This window comes from Rhamphochromis sp. 'chilingali' (assembly GCF_963969265.1).
Source record: "Rhamphochromis sp. 'chilingali' genome assembly, chromosome: 12".
NCBI classification, from domain to species: Eukaryota; Metazoa; Chordata; class Actinopteri; order Cichliformes; family Cichlidae; genus Rhamphochromis; species Rhamphochromis sp. 'chilingali'.
Genome location: NC_137939.1, coordinates 1,584,471 through 1,598,183, shown reverse-complemented (window position 1 = coordinate 1,598,183; position 13,713 = coordinate 1,584,471). Strand labels below are relative to the sequence as shown.

Genomic DNA, 13,713 nt, shown 5'->3' with positions numbered 1-13,713 from the left:
GCACTGACCATTAAAGCCTCACAGAGCTGAAGTACATCTGCTGACTCATTGATAGGCCTGTTGTTGATGCAAAGACTTCGTCATTCATTTTAGAAAAGAACTCAGCCCACCGTTGGTTTCTGTTGTTTCCTGGTTGTCAGTCGTTGCAGCTAAAGACCAGGTTTGTGGAAAAACAGAGAAATTGTGTTTTATGTTTTAGAAACGCTGACACAGGATCATCATCATCATCACCGCAGATTAAAAAAATAAGCGCATTAGCAAAGTGCATTTGTGATTTAAACTTTATTACCTTGGTCCTCCTGCTTGGTTATTGGTAAGGGTGTTGTTTCACTGCAGACTGTGCCATTCTCCTCCTCTTCTTCTGTTCAGACGGATTAAGAAAGAAAAGAATCAGCATCTTTTACGACAGCTGAGCGCTTATTTAAGTATGTCAATCAAATCTTCTCTGCTTACAGCGATTTTCTTACTTTTCAGTTTCAGACTTACTGCAAAATATGACATTTAAAGGAAGTATTTTGTTTCTCCCAAGGAAGTGATGTATTCTCAGTTTCCTCATATTACATAGTTACAAAAGCAGCAGATGAATCAATCATGATAACGACTTCTTCGAAAAAGGACTTATGTGCTCACTCATTACTAGATTTATTTATTTTTACCTTTAGCTGGTGCATTCAGAGAGGCATCAGTGATGTACTCAACCAGTGGACACGGCACATCTGCAGTAAGAGGAATAAAGAAGTTAAATACAGGAAGTCACACCTAAACTTTTATGTGCAAGTCGGTAGTTTCCCAGCCTTTCTTTTTTTTTTGTTTTTTGTGGCGGCCTCTATCTACAGCATACTTGGAAAGGGCGACCAAAACCACGTCACTGACATGGTGCTAACTTACCAGTTATCTTTAGCTCGGCCATTGTCGGAAACAGGTTGACCTCTTCCATTTTGTCATCACGACCATCTGTGTGAAAATTAACAGCTCAAGTTTTTGTGATACTTGTATTGATTTGGACATTTATATAAGTTGGGTGTCACCTTAATACTGTGCTGATTTTGGATTCCATTAACCCTTTAAGATAATAGTTTATCTTTAGCTACAAAATGATTCACTAACTTACTGGTACGTAGTCTGTTTAATAATGTCGAGTGGGAGAGATGCCCAAGAAAGACACTTTGAGAGCAGTGCGAGGGTAAAAGTGCAGGCTGAATAGATAAAATTTCTGCACCTGTCCAACCAAATGCAGCTGCAGATTTAGGTGCAAATCGTTTTTCTAAAGGTTTTTTATTTCACTCTTCAGTTTGCCCACTTTCATTCATTCTAAAAGTTATGATGTTGGTTCTTACAGAGTTTTAGAATTTGCACAGTCAAAAAGATAAGAAAGCATACTTGGTTTGCGGAAGACTCTCAGGGCCACGCATCCTATCAAGACCGCAGCGATACCAAAGACGATGCAGCCAGAGATGGAAAGAAGCACCCGCCTCTTTAACACTAAACATTAAAACAAAACAAAGCACAAGATTAATGACAGAATATTATTTTGAGAGAAGATTCATAACTAGCAGAGCTCAGTTGTACTTACGAAGGTTCTTGGTCTTGAAGGAGTCACTGGATTTTGAGTATAAGGGTCTCTCATCAGCATGTGCACAGCAGGTGTAAGTACTCTGGTCGGGGTCATTGCTGGGAGTTACTGTATGTGTCACATTGAATGAATCGATTCGTTCCCCCTCTTTGAACCTATTAAAATTCAGTTTATTGAAAATCTGCATTACTGCTGAATTTTCCTAAAGAGCAGAATCTACACAGGGCACTAATAATTATGAACATTGTTATATTACCATGTGTAATGCATCCAGTTGTGCGTGCTCTCCTTTACTTCACATTTTAGACTCAAGCTATCAGTGGAGAAGACGTCTGACCAGCCAGTTAGCAGGACTATAGAAGCCTTTGGGCGCTCTGTAATAAACGCAACCAAGAAGTGAATAACAAACATTCAAAACCAGAAGAATGAAAGGAGGAAATCAAAAAACGTACCTTCAACGTTGAGCTTTATTTTGTTACTGTAGCTTGAATAGAAGACCCTTTCTGTTCCTCTGCTAACATTGCATTTATATGAACCAGAGTCTTTTGTTGCCACAGAAGTGATGTTGTATTTGCTTCCAGATAAGGCTAACGCTCTGTCATTTGGAAGCACAAACTGATACGTCCATCCAGAGGAAACATTAACGTGACAGTTAAAGGACACTGAGTCCTCAGAGTGCATCAAATTATGTGCCGGATTCTGCTCCAGTGTGACTGTCGGTTTTGCATCTGAGGGTTGATAAGAATCAACAATAAGAGTTGTACAAGAGCACTGAAATACAAGTCAGACGGCGTACCTGATCTAAAGGTAAGACGACCATTAACTAGTCTGCACTGCTTTAAATATCCATTTTCATAACGAGAACACTTCTCTGCCAGGATGAAAAAACTTTTTTATTTGAGGTAGTTACAGAGTTACACGATGATGCTGCTCCATCCCTATGATGCTACAGTAAACACAACAACATTTTTAATGTACTTTTTAGTGTGTAAATACAATAATAACTTTACTAGACTTCATGTGAATTAACCGCTGACTTCCTGAAGACTTTATCACCTTTGCATTGAATGAGGTTAACATGGGTGTTTGTGTTTTTATGGCTTCTCTAATTTTCAAGCCAACCTTCCCCCTCTGGTGTGATCTCATACTGAACATCGCATTTGTAAACGGGTCAACACTCTCATAGTCTAACTGTTAGCAGGAGAGTAAACAGCCTTACATTCGCAACATTTTAAACCTTTACTTTAAAATTACAGCTAACACAGCAAAACTGAAAAAGACAAGTTTCAATGAAGAACCGTGTCAAAAATCAGAAGAAGAAAACAAATCTCACCATAGACATGAAGATTTAGTGGAGAACTTTTGGTGCTGTAGACGTCCCTGCTCTTCAGTTTTCCTGAGCAGCTGTAGTTTCCCCCGTCTGAGGTTGAAGCAGAGGTGATGGAAAGATTATCTGAATTATAATGCTGGACCTTTGTGCCATCTCTGTAAAACGCGTATGTCCAGTCAGCGCTGTCCTTCTGCATCTCACAGCTCATATTTACACTCTCAGTGGGGAACACATCTGGCCATTTGGTTACTAGCTTCAAAGTTGGAACAGGAATTTCTAAAAAATAAAATATAAGAGACTTGTTAATCATTTTACAAATCATTAGATTTTCTCTGTTTTGATTCTCACCATAATAATACCCCAAAGTATCTCAAATCACATGATTTCAAAGTGTCTTTCTTTAGCTCACCAGAGATTTGTACGGTCCGCTGGTCACTGAATTCTGTGTTGAATCCTGTTTTGTCTCTTTTGGCCTTGCACTTATAAACTCCCCCGTTTAACAAAGAGAGTCCTTTCATTTTTAAACTGTTGCTGTTGTTGGAAATTGATGCTTCATCTTTGTACCAGTCATAGCTCCATCCATCTGAGTTTTCAACTTTGCATTCAAAGGACACGTTTTCTCCAACGTAAAGCTTTTCAGCGTCTGGCTGTTGAGTTATTGTAGGCTTAGGCTTGTTTTCTGAACAGACAAAGAGGAAGTAGTGTTTTTTTAATTTTAGACAGAAGCAACTGAAGTGTTCATGAAAAAGGTTCTGAAATGAAAGCAGGAACAAACCTGCTGGACTACAAACAGATATTCTGAAGAAGAGTCAATAGAAACTTACGTTGCACTTTAAGTTGTTTAGCTTCACTTGAATCAGTGATGAAGGCTGGATTTTGACCTCTTGTTGCTTTGCATGTATACGGTCCCTGATCTGCTGTTCCACGAATTTGAACTTTAAGTTTGTCTGATGATCCAGTAACCTTACTGCCATTTATGTACCACAGGTACGTCCATTCAGACTGGACACTGATGGCACAGCTGAAGGTGACCGCTTCTCCAGCAAACATCACATCGTAGTCTGGATCTCGTGTCAGTGTGAGAGTGGGTTTCTCAGCTGAGGGGATATGAACATGACAATCAAAAATTATGCAGTATTTAATGTGGACATTGTGACGTGCCTCAAACAATCACTCTTGTATTTTAATATAATATTTGATATGTTTTATACCTGAACTTGAAAAAGTTCCTTTGTAAAAATACACAAAAGCATTTGTGATGTTGTGTAAATTTCTAAAACTCACCACACAGTGAGAGAAACTTCAGAAGAGTTTTTATAAATGGAAGCAGAAACAAACCTGCTAGACTACAAATAAATATTCTGAAGAAGAGTTTATATAAACTTACCTTGCACATTTGTAAATGAGTTATCACTGTCATTCTCTAACTCTTAGCAGGAGAGTCAACAGCCTTACATTTGCAACATTTTAAACCTTTACTTTAAAATTACAGCTAACACAGCAAAACTGAAAAAGACAAGTTTCAATGAAGAACCGTGTCAAAAATCAGAAGAAGAAAACAAATCTCACCATAGACATGAAGATTTAGTGGAGAACTTTTGGTGCTGTAGACGTCCCTGCTCTTCAGTTTTCCTGAGCAGCTGTAGTTTCCCCCGTCTGAGGTTGAAGCAGAGGTGATGGAAAGATTATCTGAATTATAATGCTGGACCTCAGTGACATCTCTGTAAAACGCGTATGTCCAGTCAGCGCTGTCCGTCTGCATCTCACAGCTCATATTTACACTCTCAGTGGGGAACACATCTGGCCATTTGGTTACTAGCTTCAAAGTTGGAACAGGAATTTCTAAAAAATAAAATATAAGAGACTTGTTAATCATTTTACAAATCATTAGAGATTTTCTGTTTTGATTCTCCCCATAATAATACCCCAAAGTATCTCAAATCACATGATTTCAAAGTGTCTTTCTTTAGCTCACCAGAGATTTGTACGGTCCGCTGGTCACTGAATTCTGTGTTGAATCCTGTTTTCTCTCTTTTGGCCTTGCACTTATAAACTCCCCCGTTTAACAAAGCGAGTCCTTTCATTTTTAAACTGTTGCTGTTGTTGGGAATTGATGCTTCATCTTTGTACCAGTCATAGCTCCATCCATCTGAGTTTTCAACTTTGCATTCAAAGGACACGTTTTCTCCAACGTAAAGCTTTTCAGCGTCTGGCTGTTGAGTTATTGTAGGCTTAGGCTTGTTTTCTGAACAGACAAAGAGGAAGTAGTGTCTTTTTAATTTTAGACAGAAGCAACTGAAGTGTTCATGAAAAAGGTTCTGAAATGAAAGCAGGAACAAACCTGCTGGACTACAAACAAATATTCTGAAGAAGAGTCAATAGAAACTTACCTTGCACTTTAAGTTGTTTAGCTCCACTTGAATCAGTGATGAAGGCTGGATTTTGACCTCTTGTTGCTTTGCATGTATACGATCCCTGATCTGCTGTTCCACGAATTTGAACTATAAGTTTGTCTGATGATCCAGTAACCTTACTGCCATCTTTGTACCACAGGTACGTCCATTCAGACTGGACACTGATGGCACAGCTGAAGGTGACCACTTCTCCAGCAAACATCACATCGTATTCTGGATCTCGTGTCAGTGTGAGAGTGGGTTTCTCAGCTGAGGGGATATGAACATGACAATCAAAAATTACGTGGGAGCTAATGTGTAGCTAGTGATGTGTCTCAAACAATCACTCTTGTATTTTAATATAATATTTGATATGTTTTATACCTGAACTTGAAAAAATTCCTTTGTAAAAATACACAAAAGCGTTTGTGATGTTGTGTAAATTTCTAAAACTCACCACACTGGGAGAGAAACTTCAGAACTGGTTTGGCTGGTGACAGCCCTGTTCTGGATTTTTCCACTACACTTATTTTTTCCTATATGACCAGCTGAAGCAGAGCCTCATTCACATCTAAAGACACAGTACCATCAGCGTGGCCCTGCGTCCCATCTCTCTACCATGTATACATCCAGTCACAGGCGCCCTGCCCCATCCCACACTTGAACTTCACACTCTCGGTGGGGAACACATGTGCCCACTTGAGTGTGTCTGTTGAAGTTGGAACTGGAATCTCTGACGAAAGCAGACGCATTAACCATTTAACATAGCATGCTTTTACAGTTGCAGCTAGCAATGATTTCTATTATTTAGTGTGTAAAACAGGATGTGTCCTTTTACACAAATGATCTTATTCTTTCCCTCACAGCTCCACCTATGTTCTAACACCCTGACGGCTTTTGAGGCATCCCTCTGTGCTTTATGCTACGCCACAACATCCTGTTTCGACAGACGATGCAGAAAATAACGGAAGGAAGATGCTCTCAAAATGCTGTTTCACGGAGTACAAAGAAGTTTTGAGGTTTTAATAACAGTATGGACAACGCAAAATATGACCTGCTTATACACAAGATTAGCATTTTGCATATTCACAATACCAACTGCTTATTTACAACAATAATTTTACTTGTGTTCACCTACTGTTGTGGTGAGGTTTGAGAAAACTGATAAGAATCTCATGTTCGTCTGTGAGGTATATATGAAGCAACGCAGAGGGCCAAAACAGACTGTTTGGCTCTGTCCACAGTGACAGAATCACCCTGTTAGCCTGTCGTACTCTTATTACTTTGTTATTTCTTAAACTGTTAATGCAAGTTAAAGTAATGCCATGCACATGCAAGAAAACTCACCGCTAACTTGGATCATAACCTCGCTGCTGAATCCAGAGTTCACTCCCCTAGATGTAAGGTGAGCTTTGCAGGTATATGATCCTTTATGTGTCTGACGGACCGGGTTGATTTTTAATGATGATCCGTCCCCATTAATGATCTCAACTGGGTTATTTTGGAGCTGCTGCTTATTTCTGTGCCATGTAAACGTCCAGCCAGGGGTGCTGCTGACAACGTGACAGCGAAATTCCACCGCCTCACCTTCAAACACATCTTTCCAGGCAGTCTGAAGCTGCAGACCTGGTGTTGGTGGGTCTGTAACACAAAAAAAGAGAACTTTTAACTGCAGGTTAAAAGAGTATCAGTAAGAAAGCCAAATTGCTATGTACATCATCCAAGTACTATACATGCATCCAAAGTTACACACAGCCTCATGTAAATAAACATGAATGCTGTAGTTTATGTACTGGTGGCACAGTGGATACTTACCAATAACTTTAAGAGTTGTGCTCTCACTTAAATGTGTAAGAAACTGATCTCTTTTGCCTTGGCAATAATACTGTCCACTGTTTTGAGTCATTACAGAATTTATGGTATACGACTTAGTATTAACTCCTGAAATCTGGTGTTGATCATTGTGCCACAGGTACTCCCATCCAGACGACACATCAACACTGCAGGTCAAAGTGATGGATTCGCTGGGGAACATCTCGCCAAAGTCTGAATCTCGTGCAAGTGTGGGCTTGGGTGTGCTTGCTGCTCAGGACACAGAAAGAAAAGGGCATGCTTCAGCAGTCTACACTCTCTCTATAAACACAGCACAAATATTGCAACGAACCTTACCATAAACTTTAATTTCGACAGGTCCACTTTCTTTAGTTTGACTGGGCTTCTTTTTGCCCTCAACCACACAGGTGTAATATCCAGAATCTTGTGTTGATGACGCTGTGATTGTAAGCACTGACTTATCTGGGGACGGAGACAGATTTGGACCAGAACCTAGAGGGCTTCCATCTTTCTTCCATGTGATGATCAGCTCCGAGCTGCTAGTGGCTTTACATTCTAGCACTACTTTCTCAGAAGAGAAGACGTCTGACCAGGAGGACGTTCGCTCCAGAACTGGTACCGGAGGCTCTGAAAATTGATTAAAAAAAGTGAAAGAATGGGAATGAATGAGGGTTTACACTCCTAAAAGAAAAACAACTGGGAGTTTAGATTCCATTCGTATATCCAGAATCTGAGCAAAACCCCCCTAATGATGGCTACAGACGTAATATAAAAATATCAGTAAATCTAAAAGAATAATCACAAACGAAGTACACAGAGGAGCATCTGTGAATGTAGAACGCAGTAAAAGCTGAAGTAGATGTGAGCACAAAAACACCAGATGCTAATCGTGTCAGGTAAGAACAGGAAACCAAAGTTACCAAAACTTGACAATTAAAGACCGGAAAAAACATTTTGATTGGTTAGATTTCTGTAATGACACAACCTCAGAATTGTTGCGTTGAATGGGGTGTTTTATGGGTCAGTAGGAAGTCTTTAGATACTCTACAGCATCAATCAGACATCACCTAAAAAGCTTACTCAAGTAGCCCGTTGTTGCTGGCCCTGCCCATTCCTTTACTGATAAATTGTACCCATCTATTCAACAGGACGGCATGCCAAAGCTCAAACACTCGCGCTGTATTCTTGAACACAACGAAGTGTTCACTGAATTCAGATCTGACTAGATGTCAGTGAAATACGTCACCTATCGGATGTGGTTAAATAAAACAAATCCATCATGCAGGTACTGCTGCCCACTAATGTGCAGGCTGTGCATGATGCTCGGCATGCCAGTTAAGGTAGCTCTGAAGCCAAAAACGAGCCCGACATGTTAGCGGCACAGTGCAAGTGGCGTTTGACGAGTACATATGATCAAAAAAACTGAGGTCATAATCTCACCAAAAGGAGGAGGTGCTGTCGATTCACTTTCTCTATAACTGTAGGTGGTTGCTGGATGAAGAAGAGAAAAGATGTGGAGAGCAAAGTTTAGATTTTAAAAAAACAAGGTTTGAGTCATATCCACAATGTAAAGGTGAGACTTCATAAAAACACTGGTAACAGTTAAATCAGAGCTCCAATCTCAAACTGCGATGCCTAATTCTTTTTTTAGTAGACATGAATGATTGAAATGAATACATTTTTCACAACTTTTAGTTTGACAAAACAATGACTTAAAAACACTTCTCATGTAGAAAAAGGAGGAAAACATCCTTTGTGTCCTACATACAAAACAATTACACAATACATCCACTCTCAATACTGTCAAGTGAAACCTACGGCATGATGACAGGAGACTATTGAGATTAGGCTGGCGTGAGGTAATACGGACACATGAGTTTATAAGTGTGTGTATCTAGTTGTAGGAACTTTCAGACTCATGACAATAAAGTACTTCATGTTCCTCTTGTTAAATTTACCCAAGTTCTACTTCCTAAACATTGCTCTTGCTCGACTCAGACTCAGCCATGTAGGCATTCAGTGCATAAATGTTGGTTTAAGAGACACTTTATGATCTTAACAGTTAACTTCTGTACTGAATCTGGTGTTTTTGCTCAACATGAAAATGTTTTAAAAAATCTTTTTCCAAAAATCATCTTCAACTTCTAAAACAGTGCAATCTGCTCAAATGTGTGAAAATCTGCTCTCGGCATGAAAGACAGTTTTTCCTACCATCGTTATCCTCAGAAGCACAAACAGCAACCGCATCTGTCAAAGAACCAAACAATGTTCAGTTGCATTAAGATTTGCATGTAAGTGAAAATATTCTTTATAAACTACAGAATTGAACATAAACGCTTAAAAACTTACATATTACACTGAAGACCTTGAACAGCCACATTTTCCATTGAGCTGCACGTGTAGCACATGTAGAGACTGGGTGTCTCAGTTGACTCATTTATCTGCTTCGCTGTGACATTCAGTAAAGGAAATAGAGCGCAGTTGCAGTATAAATGGGCGTATGTGACAGCTTCATTTCTGAACTCACCTCAGGACAGCAGCTTTCCTGTCGCTCTCTGACAACTGCCTTTTTTTGTTAAGGCAACAGGAAATGTGTTGGTGAACCACACTCAGATGTTTGTTGTTGATACAAAGTTGAACTGCTGATTTGTGTGAAATAAAAGGAGGGTTTAGGGAATTGAAAGAATGTGCAAGATGCTAAACTGTTGACAAAGCTCGATATTGTGCTCAATTTGACGATTTTAGACCTAAAGTCGTCTATGACTTAGCCAGCATGTCGTAGCTGGGATATTTCATTGTGCAGAAAAAAACTAAACAAAAGAAATAATTTTAAAAAACTACCAACATCAACAAATGCATTCCTAAAATCAAAGTTATCCTTTTACTATGGTGCAGGCCATTTGGAAACTGTAGCTGAGGCGTGATTTGAGGGGATGAACGGAAACTGCAGGTTATTTAAATTATACTTTTTTTATAAACTTATATGAAACTAGCGTCTAACCACAAACTGTGACTTCCTTTTGTCTTCAGCTGAAAGTTGCTCTCGAAAAACAAGAAAGGAAATTTCTTAACAGTTTCATTTTGACTGAAAACACCTTTTAGAGCACACATGTAACTACATTATATGTAATATTCAAAACAGCCTTAACGAGCACATCAGTTTTAATTATTACGTGTCGAATGAATCTTTCTCTCTCTGGTGACTTCCTGTAAGGCTGGGTGTTTTGCACCGAGATGCATCACATTTCAGTTCCTGTGTAAGCGAGGACTTCACTCACCCTACTCACCACAAGGTGTCTGTATAACACAGAAAATCCCGTTATGTCATGTCAAACTAAAATAAACCTCGGTTCATATCAAACCTGGGAATAACAACCATAACCTATCTTTAAAAAAACATTTGTATATATCAGTCTTTTGATTTATCCAGTTTATTAGAGCCTGATTATAATGATTAAATTTCACCAGGCCATGTATACTCGGTGGCCACTTCATTAGTTACACCTTGCTAGTACAAAGTACTTGGACTGCTCTTTTGCTTGCAGAACATCGTCAGTTCTTCATGATACAGATGATATAAGATGCACTGTTGCACTATATAAATAAAACTGAACAGAATTTAATTCGATTGAATTGAATGTGGACGAGAAATCGAGATAAATCACACCTGCCACCATTTTTTGCACTCTTCCAGCGTCAGTTTTGGTGTTTGCATTTGTGTAGCCTCACTGTTCTCTTATCACCCTACATGAGTGACTTCCAGTCTGGTCTTCTGCTGCTTCTGCATCAAGTTGTGCATTCAGAGCTCTTCTGCACACCTTGGTTGTAATCAGCGGTTCTTTGAGTTAGTGTTGCTCTGATATCAGCTCAAAGCATTCTGTTGATTCTCCCCTGACTTATAGCATCAATATTTTCTGTTTTTCAGACGATACCATCAAACCCTAGAGATGATTGTGTGGAAAAGTCCCAGAAGACCAGCAGTTTCTGAAATAGCCAGACCAGCCTGTCTGACACCAACAACCATGCCATGTTCAAAAATACTTAATTGAGCTTCTTTCTGATGCTGAGTTTGAACTTCTGCTTTGAAGATAGTGGATTATGGCAGCAGATATTATACAGACTGAGTTGCAGCCATGTGATGGGCAGTTGAACAGGTGTAGCCAGTGAAGTGGCTGCTGAGTATATGTTTCTATTAGGGGGGGGGAACTGCATGATTTGTCTAAAGTAGTATTTAGTGAATCATATGTTTTGGAGTAGTTTTATTTTGGTATTGATGCTATTACTACTAATAATAATAACAAACAATAATAAACAGGCACTTACAGGTACTGTTATCGGTGGCTTGAACCACATACAACAACCTCGGCTCTGTTTAAAACCGCAGTTTAGCGGTTGTTAGTGTGTAGTTGACATCAAAAGTTACCGGTGCTGTTGTGTCGCTTCTGACACCATTAATACGTCAGCAAACATCTTTTTTTTTTTAAGTTACATAATGTAAAACTTACGTTGTCGTTAACGTTACTGTCACACACAATGATGCATTCACGGGTCGGTTTCACTTCCAGAGCGCACAGTCTCCTTCCTGTCTTCTAAACTGGGATTTCCGTAGTTTTTCTTTTCCCAAACTTTACTACTTCCCAGTGTTGCCAACTTAGCGACTTTGTCGCTATATTTAGCGAGTTTTCAGGCCACCTTAGCGACTTTTTTTCTGAAACGCGACTAGCGACAAATCTGGCGACTTTTTCTGGCGTTATTAGAGACTTATTTATGACGACTTTACTCTCAATAAGCAGCGGGTGCTGCGGTGGGCACCTCGCCCGTGCCAAAGCGCTCACAGGCCGCTATCAGGGCAGGGCTCCCGCACTGACTGTAACGCAGTCAGTTCTTCTTTTACTGTTATGTTGTTTTGTGGACCGCAAAGTTTAAAACCACACACACACACACACACACACACACAAACAATAACTCCCCCAGAGCGCCTGTTTCGGGTCACTTTTGCCGGTGTTGTGCCAAAAAGTGATTGTCTGCCAAAAACTGATTTCCGGTATTTGCCAAAAAGCGATTGCTCATATTTAAAGTGCTATAAGTAACTTGTTGGGCTATAATATGTTAAACATATGTCAAATGCATCCCTTATGGATGACATAAAGTCATCTTGAGCCACAAACAACATTCGTGTAGCAAGATACAAGCCGCAATCAGTTTTTGGCAGCGACTTTTATATAACCTTTATTTATGCAGTAAAAAAAATCTCATTAACATTAAAAATGTATTTTGTAAGAGTAAGTTGCCCAACAGGACAGCAGAAATGGCAGCAAATATTACAATAGTTCTGTAAAAATATTTTAAGTGGGGATAAAGGACCGGATTGGTTATAATGTAAGTACAAGTTGTAAAGATACTTAAAAAACAGATAATTTTTTAATTCTTTATGTAACCCCTTTGTATCCCCTGTTCACCGAAGTCTATTTACGAACATACGTAAAGATATTACACATAAAAAATACACAGAAACACTGGAAATCAGTTTTTGGCAGACAATCACTTTTTGGCACAACACCTGTACCGGTCCAAGCCCGGGTAAAGGAGCAGGGTTGGAATTGTGACATTAAAAAAACAATAATTGCTAAAAGAAATTTAATTTGTGGTTCTAAATAAACTCTAAATGCATTTAGGACGTTTTTTACTCACTTTATGTCTCTTCCACGATGTTATTTCTCTCTCCAACAACATAGGTTACAATTACATTAGCATGACCAATTATGCAAATTAGGCGATGACATCATTTAGCGACTTCTAGCGACTTTTAGGCCAATAGCGATTTTCCTTACTGAGGAGTTGGCAACACTGCTACTTCCAACATCGCAAACATCGTGCAAACAGCGATGAGTAACTGGACTGTTCCTGTCATCAATGTGTAAACAGGCTAAACAAAAGATGCTTCCAGATGTATGTACAGTTTCGTTTGACATTTTCCCCCCAACAGGACCTCAGGTGATTCTGGCAAAGACAAAAATGGGCAGAGTCGTGGTATTTCCCTTGTTTGTCTTAAGGTCTCGCCAATCCTGGAAGCTGTGCTGTGCATCTGGACTGCATACTTCTTTTCTTTTCTTTGTTACCTTCATATTCAGGTCCCGTTCAGTTAAACTGTTTCATTATTAATAAAAGATAATGTACAGTCACTCACTGTTCCTGATGAAACACCGGTGCAGTGTCAATAATATTACAAATATTAATACTAGTAACGCTAATAACTGTTTGAAAACTGAATCATGAAGTGGTGCTTTTTTTCTTTCTGGGGATTTTCGAGAAAACATTTCAAACTTAAATGTTTTTTTCACAGAGGCAATGGTGGGGAACTCTTCAAAGAGTGTACAGTTGAATAAGATAGCTCGGCAGATAGTATTTCATTTCAACATTATTGTTTTTTAGAAAACAATAGATGTTGTACAACATTAGCTTCAAAGACAATCTTGTGTTTGGTGGCAGAAGTTGAGGGGCTAACAGAGAGAAACAGACATGTGCCTGCAGCCAACATCGAACCACCAGTTAACCTGACATACGTACAGGTAGGTCCATATATA

General features: G+C 39.3%; 1 protein-coding gene across 1 annotated transcript; it reads right to left on the bottom strand.

Moving 5' to 3' along the window:
• Nucleotides 1-11: 11 nt before the first annotated feature.
• Nucleotides 12-12,700, bottom strand: LOC308406587 (Fc receptor-like protein 5). The gene is made up of 21 exons (XM_080897667.1): nucleotides 11,635-12,700; nucleotides 9,479-9,771; nucleotides 9,341-9,376; nucleotides 8,570-8,620; nucleotides 7,466-7,756; nucleotides 7,112-7,378; nucleotides 6,644-6,937; nucleotides 5,294-5,566; nucleotides 4,879-5,148; nucleotides 4,473-4,745; nucleotides 3,728-4,000; nucleotides 3,313-3,582; nucleotides 2,907-3,179; nucleotides 2,026-2,301; nucleotides 1,830-1,947; nucleotides 1,574-1,728; nucleotides 1,381-1,482; nucleotides 889-954; nucleotides 657-716; nucleotides 290-361; nucleotides 12-149 (listed from the first exon to the last, which is right to left on the bottom strand). Exons 2-21 carry the CDS (start codon nucleotides 9,564-9,566, stop codon nucleotides 85-87), a joined length of 3,573 nt encoding a protein of 1,190 aa, XP_080753793.1. The 5' UTR covers nucleotides 9,567-9,771; nucleotides 11,635-12,700; the 3' UTR covers nucleotides 12-84.
• Nucleotides 12,701-13,713: the final 1,013 nt, after the last annotated feature.